Consider the following 17,401-nt stretch of genomic DNA (forward strand, 5'->3'; position numbering starts at 1 on the left):
CCAATTCATTTTAATTGTCTGCTAAATAATAAAAACAAACATAATCTTGCCTCTGAAATATGAGTTTATGGTGGAGTTGAGGGGCTGGGAGGGGTAAAATGTAGACACAAAAGACAAATAAGAAGGAAGAAAAATGTGCTTGTTGGCAAAAAATTACTGTTGAAAATGGAGACATTTTCACATCTAATGACAGAGTTTGTGCTTTTAAAGAGAATGGTCTCAGAAGTTAGAATGTATAGGAGGTAGAAATTATCAGGCTTAGAACCTGGAACCCGGGTTCTAATCCTAGCCTTGCCACTCTATCTAATTTCACAATATAAGATCCTAAGCAAGGCATTTAGCCCCTCTAGATCTGACCTTTCATCTATAAAGTGAGACAGGGGGGTTGAACAATGTCCTAAGTGACCTTTCAATACTAAGACAAGGTCAAGGAAACTTTTGATAAAGGGATTGAAAACTTTGCTACATCTCTGTGTCTTATCCTTTTGTCAAAAGCAGAAAATATGACTAATGTTAGGTAGAAGTAAAACCAGTTGGAGTTTCCCATATATCTCCATGGCGGCTGACTGAGCCCAGATGCCTATTAGCTTGCTACTTTTGGTTTCAGCAGGCCACGGCTTAAAAAGCATGAGTTCTATTCACTTATCATGGGAAAAACCCTGACATTGCCAAAGTGACTCTGGCCCCTCTAGCTGTTTGTTATTCAATCTGCCTCTCTCGTTCTCCACAAAACCACAGACTGTCAGAGCTGGAAGGGGCCTTGGAGCTCACCCAGCCCCTAATGTGCAACAGGCAGCCCCAGGAAAGGGAGGTAACTTACCCAGGCTCATAGAGCAAGCCAGGGGCAGAACCAGGACTAGGACCCATGTCTCAACTCCCAAGCCAGTGCTCTTTCCACAGCGCCAGGTTATCCTATGCCTTAGATAGGGGGGCAGGTGCCAACTTGCTGAAAATACTTTATGAAAATTCAAGATATATATGTAATGGTCCTACGAAGGGTACCATTCATATTTTTAGGGGAAAACACATAAAAAAGGTCAACTTCGGAATGAGTTCTCACCCGTTTCCATATGAAAGCAGTAAATAATCTCCAGCAGTGATTCTCAAAAGGGTAGTCTCAAAGGGAACTTGTACTTAGATCATATGTGATAAGAATCGAATCCAACCCAGAGGGACCATTCAATTCAGTTCAGATAATTCTTCACTATTTTCATGTCGTTCCCACTGAAGAGATTTAGAAAATAGGCCTATTTGCTCCTAAATGAAAATGATTCATTCAAGTTTCCTGGGAGGATTAAAGGGGGCCTAGGCAGAATTTGACTGGTTTAATTTGTATTAGAGTTTTAAAAAATTTAGGTTCAGTTTGATGTCTAGATTCATTTGTTTCCACCTGGGGATTATTAACTAGTAACTTACTTTTATCCAATAATTTAGTTTTGATACTGCACACTGACAGCAAAACCACTTGCCTTTGTCATTAAAGGAAGCAAGAAGAGGCGTGGGAGGGTTGGTGGAGACTCCCAGGGCCATGCTCCCAGGAGGTGGTTTAAAAAATATGTCTCGGATAGATTGTTGGTGCGTGCTACAAAAAGAGCGGAATATGAGCCAAGGAAATAGCTTGTTTTTCCGGAAGGTCCCCTTTGGGAAGACTTATTGTTGTGACCTGAAAATGTTAATTTGAAGATGTGGGGCAGGGACAGTGACATTTCTGTAGTCCTAGATGCACAGAATTATGGGAAAGAATGTTGATTTCTATACAGTGTGGCGCGCTTTTTAAATAATCATTTAATCTTGGGAAAATTGAAAAAAAAAAAATCCCTTGTCTAGGCTACAAAGCAGATAGAGCTTTCAAAGGGTGCATCAGGAACCCACAGCTAAGCCCCTGGCATTGAAACTGGTCATCTATCTCGACAGATTCCCCCAACCCCTCAGGCTAGACTGACAAACCCAACCCTGGGCTTACGAGTTCCCTTACCTGAGTGAATCTTCGGACGAGGCACGTCTTCCCCACACCAGCGTTGCCAATTAAAACAATTTTGAACAGGAAATCATAATCTTCCATACTCATTTACACAGCTGCAAGGCAAACACAGGCAAAAGTGAGAAGGGTCCAGTCAGACTTGCCCACAGAGCTCAAGCTGCACCAGCCTCGTCTCCGGGGGAACAGGTCTGACTCATTTAAAGAGCAATTTAAAGCTCCCCTCTGGTGACCCTGCCAGCGAGACAGAAACACAGGTGTTTGGTCACAGACGGACTTTATTCCTTCTCAGCTACCTCATGCCACAGAGAATAAATGACGCAGATGTCCTTTCACCTGGTAACCTTTATTCCTCCAAGCTATCATGTCACAGTTTCCTCCTGCAATAAATCTGTTTTCTTTCAGCATGAAAAGGAGATGACAAATCCATGTGCAGGCAAGCTGGGGTGCAAAAAAGCAAGGACAATAGAGAGCCCATCCAGAGCTTAAAGGACATTTGTGGAATGTATATGACTGGAAAGAAGTGCTAGTGACGGGGAGACTGAATGAAGGGGAAGGAACTATAAAGGGCCGTTTTAGTCTCCTGCTTCTGGAAGTCTTAGGGTCCTACCAATGGTAGTCATAGCCATCTTTCCCCTCTACCTCCTATACGTCTCCTGCCAGCCATGCTGATGCTACAGGGCCTCCCAAAGTGCTTTTCCCAAAGTTCACTCCTCTGGGCTTTGGTATGTGCCATTTCTTCTGCCTGGGATGCCCTCCCTTCCACCCATTCTGCCCCTTGAAGTCCTTGAAGGTCCAATGCCAGCATCTCTTTCTCTTTGAATCTTTCACTGATCTTCCCCAAATAAAGCTAAACACTTTCACCACTCCTTTGTCCTAAAACTTCACTTGCTGCATACAATTCTTTGTTCAAATATCTGCCTCATCCTTAAGAGATGGGATTATGCCTTTCAGTTCTATTTCCTAGCCCCTGGACAGAGTTACACTTTGTAAATGTCTATCCTACTGAAATAAAAAATTAGTTAATGGGCATGTTGCTTATGTGTAGGCCTTAGTTTCTCCAACTGCACTAGAAAGACTGTGACTAAAAGGGCATACTAAAAGAATGCTCTGTCTACTTCAGTGGACTGCCGTTAAGATTTTTAAAAACTTACAAAAGAACCTTATACAAAAATTACCCAGGTGTGGTGGCGCGCTCCTGTAATCGCAGCTACTCAGGAGGCTGAGGCACAAGAATGGCTTGAACCCAGGAGGCAGAGGTTGCAGTGAGCCGAGATCACACCACCGCCCTCCAGCCTGGGTGACAGAGCAAGACTCTGCCTAAAAAAAAAAACAAACAAACAACTTTGATACACATAAAGCGCTATCCTGGTAAAAGCAATTGTAATCTACTGGGTGCCTACTACAGTACTACAGGAAATACAGAGAAGAAACAATGTCTGCCCTCAAGACCAACATGAGAAAAGTTAAATAATGAAAAAACAAAAAAGCTAAATAACAATTTGCGCCAACAGTGGAGCTCTTTTCCTAAGGTGTAGGCAGAACAGACCCAGTAGACTCTGGAGAGACAGGAAATGGGCAATAAGGGAGCTCAGGAGGGGAAAGGTGCTCGGGAGAGTAGGGAAGCCTCAGGGTCACTCCTACCAGCAGACCTGGAGCTCAAATGCCTGTAGCCTTGTAGGGCAGAGAGCAGAGCCCAATTAGCTGAATCTGTCAACTAGCCAGGGGAGAAAATTCCATGTGTGCAAAGATGATGCCTGTGTAGATTTCAATTAATCCTTGGAAAAATAACTGACAACCAAGCCAACATGTAGGTGGCAGCTCATGGGGTTCCATCCCAGTTCACTGGGACTGTGAAGGAAAAACATTTCTCTGTACAAGAATCTGGGTCCATGAGCAGTGGTAGCATTATACTTGGCCCTTTATGTGTATTTCCATTTGTTTCTACAAGTATACGAGGTTTGTATTTACTAACACATTATCTATTTTACAGGTCAGTGAACTAAGGTTAAAGGAAATTAAGAGGGTGGCCTGAAATCATAAAGCTAAGAGCCAGACTTCATGTTCCAAAGGCATATAGTATCGTAAAAAATGGAGCCAGAGAGACCGAGGTTCATACCTGGCTGCCCTGACCTTCTAAATCTGTGCCTTTGGGCAAATGACAATTTTTCAAAACCTCAGCTTCCCCATCAACAAAATGGGGCTAATAACACCTATACCACAGAATTGTGATGCTTGAAAGAACGCATGGGAGCCCCTAAGGACAGTACCTGGCTCTTTGTCACCCAAACTCCTTAAAATGATTCTCAAATTTTCCATGATCTGGTTCCTGCTGTCACTGCCAGCTCTGTCTCCTACCACTCTCCTCACAATCCACATTCTAGGCTCACTGGATTTCCTCAGTTGCTTAAATACCATGGGACTGCCTTTCTCCTCAGACCTTCACATATATTGTTCCGTCTGCCTAGAACACAAAACACAACTGAACCTCGCACCCTCGCCCACCACCCCAAGCCTCCTCTAGATCTCAGCTTCAACATGACTTCCTCCAGTCTGCTCCTCTAACCTACGAAGGGCCTGGGCCTCCCCGCTCCAGGCTCCCACAATGCCCTCCTCCTCTCCTGCTGTAAACTCACCATGCTACCTGTAATTAATTATTCACATATCTCACACTCCGGCCCCATCCCTCAGCACTTCAGCCCCACGTGTACACTCATGACTGTGAGCAGCATGAGAGCAATGAGGTGTCTGGTTGAGTCCCTAACTGTGAGCAGCATGAGAGCAATGAGGTGTCTGGTAGAGTCCTAACCCCTCCCCATCATCATCATCTCATTCTATATTACTAAGTCATTTAATCCTCAAAACAACCCTATGAGGGGGATGCTATACTATTAGTATCCTAATTTGGTAGAGGGGGCTGCTGAGACACAAGAGAAGTTAAATAAGCAGTCATAAGGTCCCACAGCTGTTAACTAGTGGAGCTGAGATTCATACCCAGATAATCTGGCTCTCGCATTCATGTCCTTGAACCACTACCCAAGTGACTTTCACAATGCTGGCTCAGAGCAAAAGCTCAAGAAAGATGGATGAATTACATGATGAAGGACAGGAACTTAATCAATGTGATCGCTCTTTCCTCTTCCCCTCTGGCTTCAAATATAAAACTCTACCACCCCGTAGAAGTTAAACAAGAATCAAAGTCAAACTCCTGATAAACACTCAGGGACATGATATGTAAACTAAAATTGAATAAAGCTATTAGAAAGAAAAATCATAAAACTCACGGAAAGGCACACGGGCAGCAGGAAGGCATGAGGCTCTGTGGACCACAACTCTCTGCTTTCATAAGCCCATAAGAAACAGGAAACACAGGACTGGACTGCATTCTTTTTCTGTGCCTAGATTGTTTGACACACACTCATTTCTACATCTTTGCTGGAGGTCAAAGAACCAAAGCAGGAAATCCAGAGGAGAATGTCAAAAATAAAGACTTTAGAAATAGGACTCTTAAAGAAGGTTCACAGTGCCCCAGTGATGCACCTTTAGAAAAAGAAAGTGAAAAAAAGGCTTTGTCATAGTGAACATTATCTCATGTGGTCACCACCTGGAGCAGGCTACAGAATAAGTTAAGACATTACCTCTTTCTATAAGAAATTAATGCTCTGTTGAATGTGTTTTTGTTTGTTTTGCTTTCTTTTGTTTTTGAGGCAGGATCTTGCTCTGTTGCCTATGCTGGAGTGCAGTAGCACGATCACGGATCAAACGACCCTCCTGCCTCAGCCTCCCAAGTAGCTGGGATTACAGACACAAGCCACTGTGCCCAGCTAATTTTTTAAATTTTTTTGTAGAGACGGGGTCTCACTATGTTGCCCAGGCTTGTCTTGAACTCCTGGCCTCCATCAATCTTTCCACCTCAGCCTTCCAAAGTGCTGGGATTACAGGCATGAGCCACCATGCCAAAATGTTGGATGTTTTTAAAATGGACCTCTGGGTAAAAATTGGTCTTTAATAATGCAGGCTGTCTATGGGTAAAGCTGGACTGTAAACTCCAGGTTATCTGTTGTAGTTACTGTTTTGCTTCTAATGGAAAACACATTACTGAACAAAAGATCACAAGATTATCTGCAAACTTCTACTCTTTGAGGAAGCCCTTCTGTTTGGTACATAAAGTAACAGCCCAGGCATCACCAATCCACATGTGATGAGATAGCATTTCCCCCTGAATAAGGGAAACCCATTCAGAAGCATTTACACCCAGCCCTAAACTGACAACAAAAGTCATGCCTCATCTGGGGAGCAGACATGCCACAAGATATGCTACTAACCAAACACTACTGCCGTATTTTATATTCTATTAATTGTTAACATTGATAACAGCTTAACATTGGTAACATTGATATTCGGTGCTTTTTATGTCTTGGGTACTCTTCTACATGTATTTGCTCATTTAATCCTCATAACTCTATGATGTAAGTACTCCTATTATCCCTAACTTGCAGAAGAGGAAGCTGAGACAGAGATATCATCCTAAAATCACACAGCTAGTTAGTCTCAGGACCAGGATTCAAACCTAGATCCATCTGACCCCAAAGCCTAGTTCTTTCTGCAACAGGATGCTGCTACCCTCTGTCTTGTAATTAACATTGTCTCTCTGTCATGAGAGCTAGAGGCTCAGCTGAATGAGGCCCCAGGCCCTTTGAACTGCAGTGTTCTAGAATCTTCCTGCTCTGGAAGCAACACACCCACACTGATGGAGCCACACACTGAACTTCAGATTACACAAGCGCTGCTCCTCACCTTGCCCTCCAGCCCAGGATTCTTTCAGGACCTGAAGTCACACTTCAGCTGCATCACTCTCACAATTCAGTCATCATTCATCCCTGTAAGTAAGTACCAGGCATAGAGAATATAAACAGGAGCATAGATGAGCAAGCAAAATCCCCAGTATCATCATCACCACAACAGTTGTAAATAAATGGATACATGGATAAGATTCAAACTGGAAAAATAGATGAGCAAGATAAAAAAAATGAATTTTAAAAAGGTACAGGAAATGAAATCTAGTATGAAAAGCTTGAAAAGAAAAGCAAAAACCATTCTAAGCAACGTGAATTTGGCAACATTTAAACCATTCTTTAAAAGTGGCCTTTACCAGGCATGGTGGCTCACGCCTGTAACCCTAGCATTTTGGAAGGCTGAGGCAGGAGGATCATTTGAGCCCAGGAGTTCAAGGTTGCAGTGACCCATGATCACACCACTGCATTCCACCCTGAGCAACACAGTGGGACTCTATCAATAAATCAGTGAATAAGTGGCCTTAAAAAAAGCCTGTATTCACTGTTGCACACCTGTGCATTTTTCCTCTTTCCCTTTAGGGCTCAATATAACAGATAAAGTCAGAGGCCAGGTCTTCTCCCCAACTTTCTGACACACCTCCAACCCCAGTCCCCTAAAATATTTTGGTGACTTGTCCTTATTCAAAAACTGTGTGTCTCAGGCAGGTCCTTTGGGCCTTGACTTGGTCTGTAAAGGGAGGGGCTGGGTAAACAGGCAACAAGGCCCCTTCCCATGGCAGCAAGTGTGGTTACTCTTTCATACCAAAGAGGCAGCGTAGGCAATGAAGCCAGAGAGCCTGGGTCTGTTAAAGAGCACTGTGTAGTTTCCTTATCCACAAAATGGGGATGATATTAGAACCTATACCACTGAGTTGCGTGACAGGCAAATAAGATAATATATGGACAGGTACTCCTTTCAAAAATATATAAATAGTTTTTCCCAGCATTCTGACAAAAATCATACATACTGATTGCAGAAAATACAGACAAGCAAAAAGGAAAAGAAAATTACCTATCATCTCCTTCCCTACCCAGACCTTCTCCAGGAAATAATTAGTTAGCATTCTGGTATACATCCTTCTAGTCTTTTTCTTTTTTCTTTTTAGACAGAATTTCACTCCTATTGCCCAGGCTGGAGTGCAATGGTGCGATCTCGGCTCACTGCAACCTCTGCCTCCTGGGTTCAAGTGATTCTCCTACCTCAGCCTCCCCAGTAGCAGGGATTACAGGCATGCGCCACCACGCCTGGCTAATTTGTATTTTTAGTAGAGACAGGGTTTCTCCATGTTGGTCATACTGGTCTCGAACTCCCAACCTCAGGTGATCCGCCCACCTCAGCCTCCCAAAGTGCTGGGATTATAGGCGTGAGCTACTGCACCTGGCTCTAGTCTTTTTCTTTATATATACTCGTGTCTATGTGTATATTTTATTACAAATTTATTAATTTAAAAAACAAAAACATCATAGAATTATATAAATTTTTTTCGATAAAATGGTATTTTCCCAAAACCCAAAATCAGAACTCATGGTCTGCAAATAGAACCAATTACCAGAGACCCTCAAAATTCATTCAACGTTTGGTCATATGACCCTAGATACTCAGTAAGTGGGGGGTGTAGAGGATAGCTTCACAGTAACACAACTCTGAGAAATACTAACTATTATCACCCAATCTTGGAGGTTTAAAATGTTCTGAAACTTCCCATAATGAAGGCTAGTTAACTCCATTTAATCCAGGATTTACCAAACATGATTTTAGCTGAGAATTCTTTTCTCATATAAAACATCTTTTTTTTTTTTTTTTTTTTTTTTTGAGACGGAGTCTCGCTCTGTCGCCCAGGCTGGAGTGCAGTGGCCCGATCTCCCTCACTGCAAGCTCTGCCTCCTGGGTTCACGTCATTCTCCTGCCTCAGCTAGGGCGCCCGCTACCGCGCCCAGCTAATTTTTTGTATTTTTAGTAGAGACGGGGTTTCACCATGTTAGCCAGGATGGTCTGGATCTCCTGACCTTGTGATCCACCCACCTCGGCCTCCCAAAGTGCTGGGATTACAGGCGTGAGCCACCCAGCCGGGCATAAAACACCTTTTATATATGCCTTGCTACTAGGGCTCCATGAAACAGTGTAGTAAACACTATTATATTTTATAGCATTTGAAATAAGAGCTGCCCAGGTAGGGTTGCCAGACACAGTTAAAAAAAAAAAAAAAATAAGAAATCCAGGTCATGTCACCCTGACCATGTCAAATTTCAGTTTCAGATGGTCAGATGGCAACAAATACATTTTAATATAAATTTGTTCCAAATATTGCATGAGACATATTTTAAAGTTTGTTGTTTATCTGAACTTCAAAATGAACTGGACATCCTATCTCAGTACTCAGATCGCAGTAGAAATAGAGGCCCTAGGCATAACACCATGCTTGCCCAGAAGCTATGGAGGGTGATGGGCAGGGCATGAGAAACAAGATATCCCTGATAAATCCAAAACAACCAGAGGAATAAAAAAGGGCAAGTAAAATTTCAAGAAGGCATCATAGGGGTTCTTTAGAATCTGGGCCAGACTCTGGAGGGTGGGTTCAGACGGGCACAGAGGGCTCAGCAGGTGAGTCTCACCCTCTTTGATGATCCCAGAGCACTGTGGACCTTCCTCCAAGTATGTCCCCACGTGTGCGTCTGGCCCGTGGAAGGAGCCATGCTATATGTGTCTCTCACCCTTACTATCCTTAAGGACAAGGACTGTACCTCAACAAGACACCTGTCTCTTCTTATCCCACTGTTGTGTTCAGTAAGTGTACGTTGAATTGAAAGCCTTTGATCCATCTTTCCACCTAACAAGGTTCTGTCCCTGGAAGCTCATTATTGCTTAATCACTAGGAGGCAATTACTAACTATTACTATAATCAACTGCTGCAGGCTCACTTGCTTTACATCAGCTGCTAATTTCATGTTATTGCAAGTTAATTATTCTCCTTGGCCACAAATGTCAAATACCCACCTGTGCTGTGGCTGCTCCTTATTCACCAGACTGTAAACTCCAGCATTTTTACATGGCCCCTTATAGTTTACAAAATTCTTTCACAGACATTATCTAATCTGGACCTCCCAACAACTTCAAGAGAAAGCTCTCATCATTTTGCAAATGAGGAAACTGAGGGTTTAGGTGATGAAGTTACTGACTTACTCTGACACACTAGTGAGTCACAAGGTGGCCTTGGTATCCTGGCCATCTAGAATTTCTCCTCTGCCCGAACATACTATGTGTTCCCAGGTTCCTGGCCATTTGGACCATGATTTGAACACACTGTGTGCTAGGAATGGTGCTAAATGTTTTCCACATGTAATCTTATTTAATCTTTTCAGTAGTCCATCAAATGGGTGTTACTATTCCCATTATACAGATAAAAAAATTGAGGTTCAGAGAGATTAATTAGTTCAAAAATCAAACAGCTAATGAGTAAAAGTGCCTGGATTCAAAACCCAGGTCTTTCTGGAAAAAAATTAAGTTGGAGGTCTGTCTCACTCCTTATACTAAAATAAATTCTGGACAGATTCAAAGTTTGGATCTAAAAAACCGAAGGCATAAAAGTACTAGAAGAAAACATTATACACACACACACACACACACACACACACACACACACACACACACATATAAAATCTTAAAGTAGAGAAGGCTTTTTAAGAATTACTCAAAATCAAGGCTATAAAGTAAAAAGACTGACAAATTTCATTAAATGTTTCAAAATTCTAAATGGCAAAACAGTAAAAATGAAGAACTGACTAAATATCTGCAATATATATTATTGAGGTCTAACTGATTACATGCATAGAAAGTTCCTATAAAATGAATATGAAAAATTCAATAACCCCCTAGAAAAAACAGGCTAAGGACATGAGCAGATAATTCACAAGAAAGGAATAAAAATAGCACTTACATTTTTTTTAACTGATCAAATTTACTCACAAAAGTAAATTCAAACTATAGTAAATTTATAATTATAAATTATAATTTTAACTATATATAGTTATAACAAGAGGCCATTCATCTCAGATTGGCCAAGTTTATCCTGTACTGGTGACAGTATAGAGAAATGGGGCACTTGTATACTACTGGTGGGAGGTAAATCAATGCAACCTCTATGGAGAGCACTATTGATTTAAAGCTAAAAACGCTATTACAAACCCTCTGACCCAGCAATTGCACTTCTAGGAATCTATCACATTTATACTCACAAAGGCACATGTAGTGGGATATTTATTACAACAGTATTTGGAATAGCAATTACAAAAACAACCCAAAAGTCCATCAGCAGAAAATGGTTATATAGATTAAGGTAGCCATACAACAATGGACCACCACACAGCCTGCTATGGATATCTGCAAGATATATTAAATGAAAGAAGCAAGGCAAAGAATGGTGTGTTTATAGTATGAAGAAATGGTGGGGGCATGTGAGTCTATATCTGTATAGGCACAAGATATTTTTAGAATGATAAAAAAAAACTGGCAACAGTAGTTGCCCCTGGGGAGGCTATAATATTTAGCTCTTTCTAGGAAAGAAGATAACCTCCAACTCTTAAAATATACTCTGCCCTTTTATTCAGTCTATAGTAGTGATTCAAAAGAAAGAAAGTTTTCCTAATACAGGGAGAGGCCCTTTTTTAAAAAAAAAAGATCTATTTAGGGTGCTCTGTTTCAATCTTTCTGTCTTTCTCTTTGTCTGCCTAGCTGCACCCCTTCATGGGACAGAGACCCCAAGAAGGAATGTCCCACCCAGACTCTGGAGTTGCTTTTCCAGTTCACCGTGTGTATTACTGCCTTCTCTAAACCATGTCTCAGCACAGTGAGTCTCTACAAGGAGGATTCATTCTTTCACACCGACTTCCCTCAAAACCAAGTATCCACAGTATGGCAGCCAAAACCAATGGATCAAACAATAGCTTGCGTGTGTCATGAATAAAAACAAAACTCTCACACATTCATACAGCTTAGAAATTACTCTCACTTCACTCTGACACAGAACATTTCTGAGGAAGCAGAAGGAGCTCATCTTTTTCTCCCCATTGTACAGAGATGAGATTTGAAACCAAGATAGTGACTTGCCTCAGGCCACGCAGCTTGTAAGCAACAGAGCCAGAAGAGCAAACACAGGTCCGCTGACTCCAAATCAGAGCTGCTGCCAGGACAAATAAGATCTGCAAATATAAATCCCTATTGGGCAAGGCCACAGACAAAACCATCAGGGGGGCTGGCATGAACACATGCCATGGTGTGGGGGTGGAGTTAGGAGGAAGGAACTCAGAAGCAGCCCTTGGAATACTTTTTAAGATATGCAAAAAGTACAAATGAAAATGAAAAATAAAGCAGGCCTGAGACCTCCACAATACTATTTTCAAAAATCAAGACAATCAAATATTCGATTTTATTCTTTGTATATTATGTTTGATATTTTCCTCATTCCTAGAAATACAAAACAGATTTGGGATTCCAAACATGAGAATGATTCCACAAAGCAGCATTTTGTCAGCATTAACCCAAGCAAACACCTGAATTATCTTCCGGTGCTCTTTCTGCCATAGTGAGAAGCTGGCCATAGGGAGCATCCCTGCACTAAGCACAGATTTGGTTTTCCACAGATGGGTGAGAGCAGAAGGGAGGAGGCCACCGCTTAGGACCCACTCAGTTAACTCCCCAGGCGGGGCTAATTTGTTTTGTACCACAGCACCTGGGAGCAGGTGTTTGACAAAGAGGCTCAGATGTGCCTGGAAATGCTCCTGCTTTGTTTCCTGGGGGAAGAAAAAGGATACCCCTCCCACTCATCAACTCCTTTCCAAGTTGGAGAACTTCTGTCTGCAAAACATGTTTGTTAAACGGCCCTAAAAAAGGACCTTGCAGACCCAACTCGCTGTTTCTGTCTTCTGCACAAGCAGGTGGGGCTCCCTCTGTTGTCCTCCAACAATAAACAATACCACTGCAAAGAGCTCTGGGCTTTGCCCCATTGCCCTCCCAGTTGTATTCTCTAAATCAGGGACCGTGTCTAATCTTTCCTCTGCAGAAGCTTCCCTGCGCCTGCTTGGCTGGACAGGAAGAACCTTCTTATCGGCTTATTCAGTCTCCTCCCCCCCGGCTGAACACACAAAGCAGCCCGGCCAGGCAGCCAGAGGTCAGAGCCATGGCTCAGAACTGGGCTCAAGTCTTTCCCCTGATGGTCCTCTGCCCTGGTGATCAGAGGCGTACCGGGAACAGAGATGTCTTCTCCCCGATGGAAGACTGTCATACCAGGCTGGACCCCTCCCTCAGCTGTTCAGACTCCCTCCTCACTGGAAGCAGGAGAAAAAGTGATAGGGAAGCAAGTGTCCACATGCTCAGCAACCCGAATAGATGAAGACAAAAAAAGAACTCTCCCAAGTTTGTCTCTCAAGTTTGTGACAGGTCCTGTGTCAAGCAGAAGAATGACTACTTGTCTAGAGCTTTACACACAGCAGACCATTATTGCATCCTTGAATCAGCCCCATTGAGCAGAATTTCTTACATACTGTCACTATCAATATGTTTTCACATCTATAGAGCACTTTTAGTTTCCTAAGTGTTTTCTAGTGCATTATCTTGGCAAATTCCTGCATCATGGCCAATTCTTATGCAGAAGATAGAGTACAAATTTTCCGTCAACAGGGACGGACACACACACATGCACACACACACACGCACACACACAGCATACCATAACCACCTATCTGTCACCAAGGCCTGCTTGGATACACCCCTGCTTAACCCCTGTCCCTACTGCACCAACATGGCTCAGGGCCTCGTCCAGCTCTCCCCCATCCAGCCTCCTGTGAACTTCTAACCAGGTTCCCTGCGGCCAGTCTACGAAGTGTTTTCCCAAAAGTGCCAACTAATTATCAGCCTTGAGGATGCAGTTAAACTCCTTAGGTAGGTTGGTGTAACAAGGCTTTTCATAATCTGGCCGAAATTCACCTCTCTTCAATTCCCATATACCTTAGACTCCATCACGTAACAATGAACTCTGGGCTCCTTAAACTTGAATTCAACAAGTATTTATTAAAGAAACGGCCAAAAAGCAGGAACCTTTTTTTTTTTTTTTTTTTTGAGCAGAGTTTCTTGTCATCCAGGCTGAAGTGCAATGGCGAGATCCCAGCTCACTGCAACCTCCACCTCCCAGGTTCAAGCAATTCTCCTGTCTCAGCCTCCCGAGTAGCTGGGATTACAGGCACCCACCACCATGCCTGGCTAATTTTCGTATTTTTAGCACAGACAGTTTCACCATGTTGGTCAGGCTGTTCTCAAACTTCTGACCTCAGGCAATCCGCCCGCCTCGGCCTCCCAAAGTGCTGGAATTACAGGCCTGAGCCACCACGCTCCGCCAAAAACGGGGAAATTTTTAAGCCAAAATAAGTAGTCTCTTTCAAAGAGTTCTAGATTTCAAAAAGTCTATGAAATCAATAATTCTGTAACCATGCTGCAGGGTACAGTTTGAGGGCTGGGTGGAAGATGTGGATGTGTGAAACTTACCAACAGATGGAACATGAGGGAAATCCTAAAGAAAATATAAATTCTGGGATTTTAATCCCAGGAACAACATGCCCAGGGATCCAAAAACACCAAAAACAAACAAACAAACAAACAAATAAATAAATACAAAGAACAAAAGACTAGAGAGGTCCAAACTTATTTCAAGATAAACAGATAAATAAATGGCCACTGGTGTTAACTTATTGAAGGCAGGAATGGCATCCAAACATTAACAGGTGAAGTAGAAAGAGGCACAACTTTCCTCAATAGCAACTTTTCAGTACTCATCAATACTCATCAAAAGCCTTTCAATACTCATCAAAAGTCTTCACAAGGTCCACACACTTCAACCCAGCAAGAGGAAAATTCTGCTTCTGGGAATTTTCCTACAGAATGCTTCCTAAATGTGCACAAAGATTTACTTATTTACTTCCTTTTACTTTTTGTAGAGATGTGTTCTCACTATGTTGTCCAGGCTGGTCTCGAACTCCTGCTCTCAAGTGATCCTCCTACCTTGGACTTTCAAAGTGCTGGGATTATAGGTTTGGGCCACCACATCTGGCCAAGAGGACCCCCAAGATGGAGGGAGAAGTAAAACCTCTATACAGCAATAGAGAAGGGCTAATAGAGAAGCCACATGATACAACATTATGAAATAAATATTTGGACTGGGTGTGGTGGCTCGTGCCTATTATCCCAGTGCTTTGGGATGGCAAGAAGGAAGGATCACTTGAGGCCAGGAGTTTGAGACCAGCCTAAGCAACATAGCAAGACCCAACCTCTACAAGAAATTTAAAAATTAGCCAGGTGTGGTGTCATATGATGTTCCTAGCTACTCAGGAGGCTGATGTGGGAAGATCTCTTGAGCCTAGAAGTTAGGCATTACAGTGAACTGTGATCATGCCATTGCACTCCAGACAGAGTGAAATCCTGTCTCTAAAAAACAAAAACAAAAATAAATAAATACTTAGAAGGAAATATATTTTTAAAATTCTTACCTGTGGGTGGTGAGATTATGAATAGCTTCTTTCCTTTTTTAAAATATTTATATCTTTTCCAATGCACATTATTAAAATATCTTAGGGGCTCAAAAGTGGGGTGGGAAATATGGGACAGGTACACATATATGAAGCCAGTGACCATCCACATTCAATGGGCTCTTTTAAAAGGCAGGGTCTTACTTGGCACATACCAAAAGCCATAAAAGAATTCAAACCTTTCATGCAGTTAGTTCACTGCTAAGAATTCACGTTAGGGAAATAACTGAATGAACCCAAAATGCCAAATGAACAAAAATATTCATTACCTCTTATCTAAAAGAGTGAAGAACTAGAAACAATCAAAATGTCCAAAGGAAAGTTCCATATAGAACATCAACACCATGGAATGCAAGGCAGCCATTAGAAATGCCAATTATGAAAACTATGTAGAAAAATGAAATAGTGTTGACAATAGGCTGTAAAATGAAAAGAATTCACAAAGCTGCATTTGTCAGGACTGCAGCTATGAAAAATACGCATGTATATCAACAAGAGCATTTCAAAAGTAAAAATGTGTTATGCTAGAATTATGAGATTACAGAGAGCTTTTATTTTTGAAGTCTGTTATTTTTTAAAAAACAAGTTGTTAACATTTTGCATGTACCATAGACACATTTTCAGAACTTTGGAAACACAGAAAAGGGAAAAATGAAATTGCCAATACGAATGCAATCACTGTCAGCATTTTGATGTGTTTCTCCTAGTTTCTTTTTCCTATGTACCGGCTGGTTTTGTTTTGTTTTGATCGTTGTGGTAATCGTATCAACAATTCTTTAAAGCAGTTACAAAATCATTTCAATTTTGAGAAACCAGAGAACTTAATATAAATCTTGTACTATAACATAGTGGCGGCTATCAAGAGACCTCATATAATGTCAGTTTGTAAGTAATAAAACAGAATATTGTACCACTATGACAAAATAGATGGACCAATCAAGGTTCCTAACACCTGTAGATGACTTTTAGGCCTATTTCAGTAGCCATAAGCCAAGAGCATGGCGAGTACTGTGTATTAAAGCTGGAGAGTGCATAACCTAGTTGGAATTAGAAAGGCGTTTAACAGACTGAAAACAAAAAGATACAATGAGGTACTAAGTTTTCAGATCAGAAGAAAGCTGAAGGAAACCAATTCAATTGGTCATTAGGTCCAGAATATTTAACTTCCTTTACATTTCTCATACCTTTACTCTCCTGGCCTCCTGCCCTTCCCTTCACCAAGGCCAGACTCTGGTAGCTGGGCAGCAGCTGCTGTGTTCTGCTTGTTTTCCCTGCCTTCCTCCTGCCTCCCCACATGCAGGCTGTCCTTCTTCCATTCTGCTGCCAAATGCAATGCAGACCATCACAGGCCTAATGCGCACCCATATCACTTTGGACTAGAGAGAGAAACAAGGGCAGGGAAAAACACTATCTAAGCAATGCACAGGCTTGGCCATGCACTAAATGAAGGGAGGCTCAGTCTGTTGTCACCACTGAGGGGCTCAGTTTCTGCAGGAGTGTGATGCTTTTGTGCTTCTCAAACAACAGGGTCCCTCAACACAAACTGATGATTCATCTATTATATGCAGGTCTTCCAAAGACTCTGCCCTCTGTCCTAAGGATAGAGGAAAAAAGCTGCTGTGTTGGACTGTCTAAGATGTGGTATGCCACCACCAGCATAGCAAACCTCACTCAGAGGCAAGAAGAAATAGAACTTGGCATTTTTTGCCTTCAATGCTTTTAGAAATGAACACTTGTACAAGATGTAATGCGACTCCACTGCAGTCTCTCCAAAGAACTAATCTAATCATGTCATTCCCACACTTAAAACTCTTCCAGGGCTCTGGCTGCCCCCACAAAGTTGTCCGTAAGAAGTAGTACAGTGCCCTGGTTAAGAGGGCAAACTTTGGAGCCACACTGCCTGAGTCTGAATCCTCAGAATGCTCTTTCTGAATGCTCTGAATGCTCTTGATGAGTTGGGTGACCTTGGGCAAGTTCCTTGTCCTCTCGGTGCCTATATTTATTTATTATTAGTTTT

At 42.2% G+C, this 17,401-nt stretch overlaps 1 protein-coding gene across 28 annotated transcripts in view; it reads right to left on the reverse strand.

Annotated features, from left to right (window-relative positions):
• The window catches only part of RAB30 (RAB30, member RAS oncogene family), a 95,809-nt gene that overhangs the window by 18,097 nt on the left and 60,311 nt on the right, over positions 1-17,401 (reverse strand). For 10 of the 28 annotated variants that reach the window (XM_005579222.5, XM_074014917.1, XM_074014916.1 and 7 more), the window contains one exon: positions 1,976-2,076. In XM_005579222.5, the coding sequence (XP_005579279.1) occupies positions 1,976-2,068 (93 nt within the window). In that variant the 5' untranslated portion in view covers positions 2,069-2,076. Of the gene's footprint in view, positions 1-1,975; positions 2,077-3,156; positions 3,299-4,972; positions 5,187-5,262; positions 5,519-6,775; positions 6,859-17,401 lie in introns of those variants that run through there. The other 18 variants (XM_074014910.1, XM_074014911.1, XM_065528789.2 and 15 more) reach the window with 8 other exon arrangements.

The sequence above is a fragment of the Macaca fascicularis genome, chromosome 14 (genome assembly GCF_037993035.2).
Source record: "Macaca fascicularis isolate 582-1 chromosome 14, T2T-MFA8v1.1".
NCBI lineage: Eukaryota > Metazoa > Chordata > Mammalia > Primates > Cercopithecidae > Macaca > Macaca fascicularis.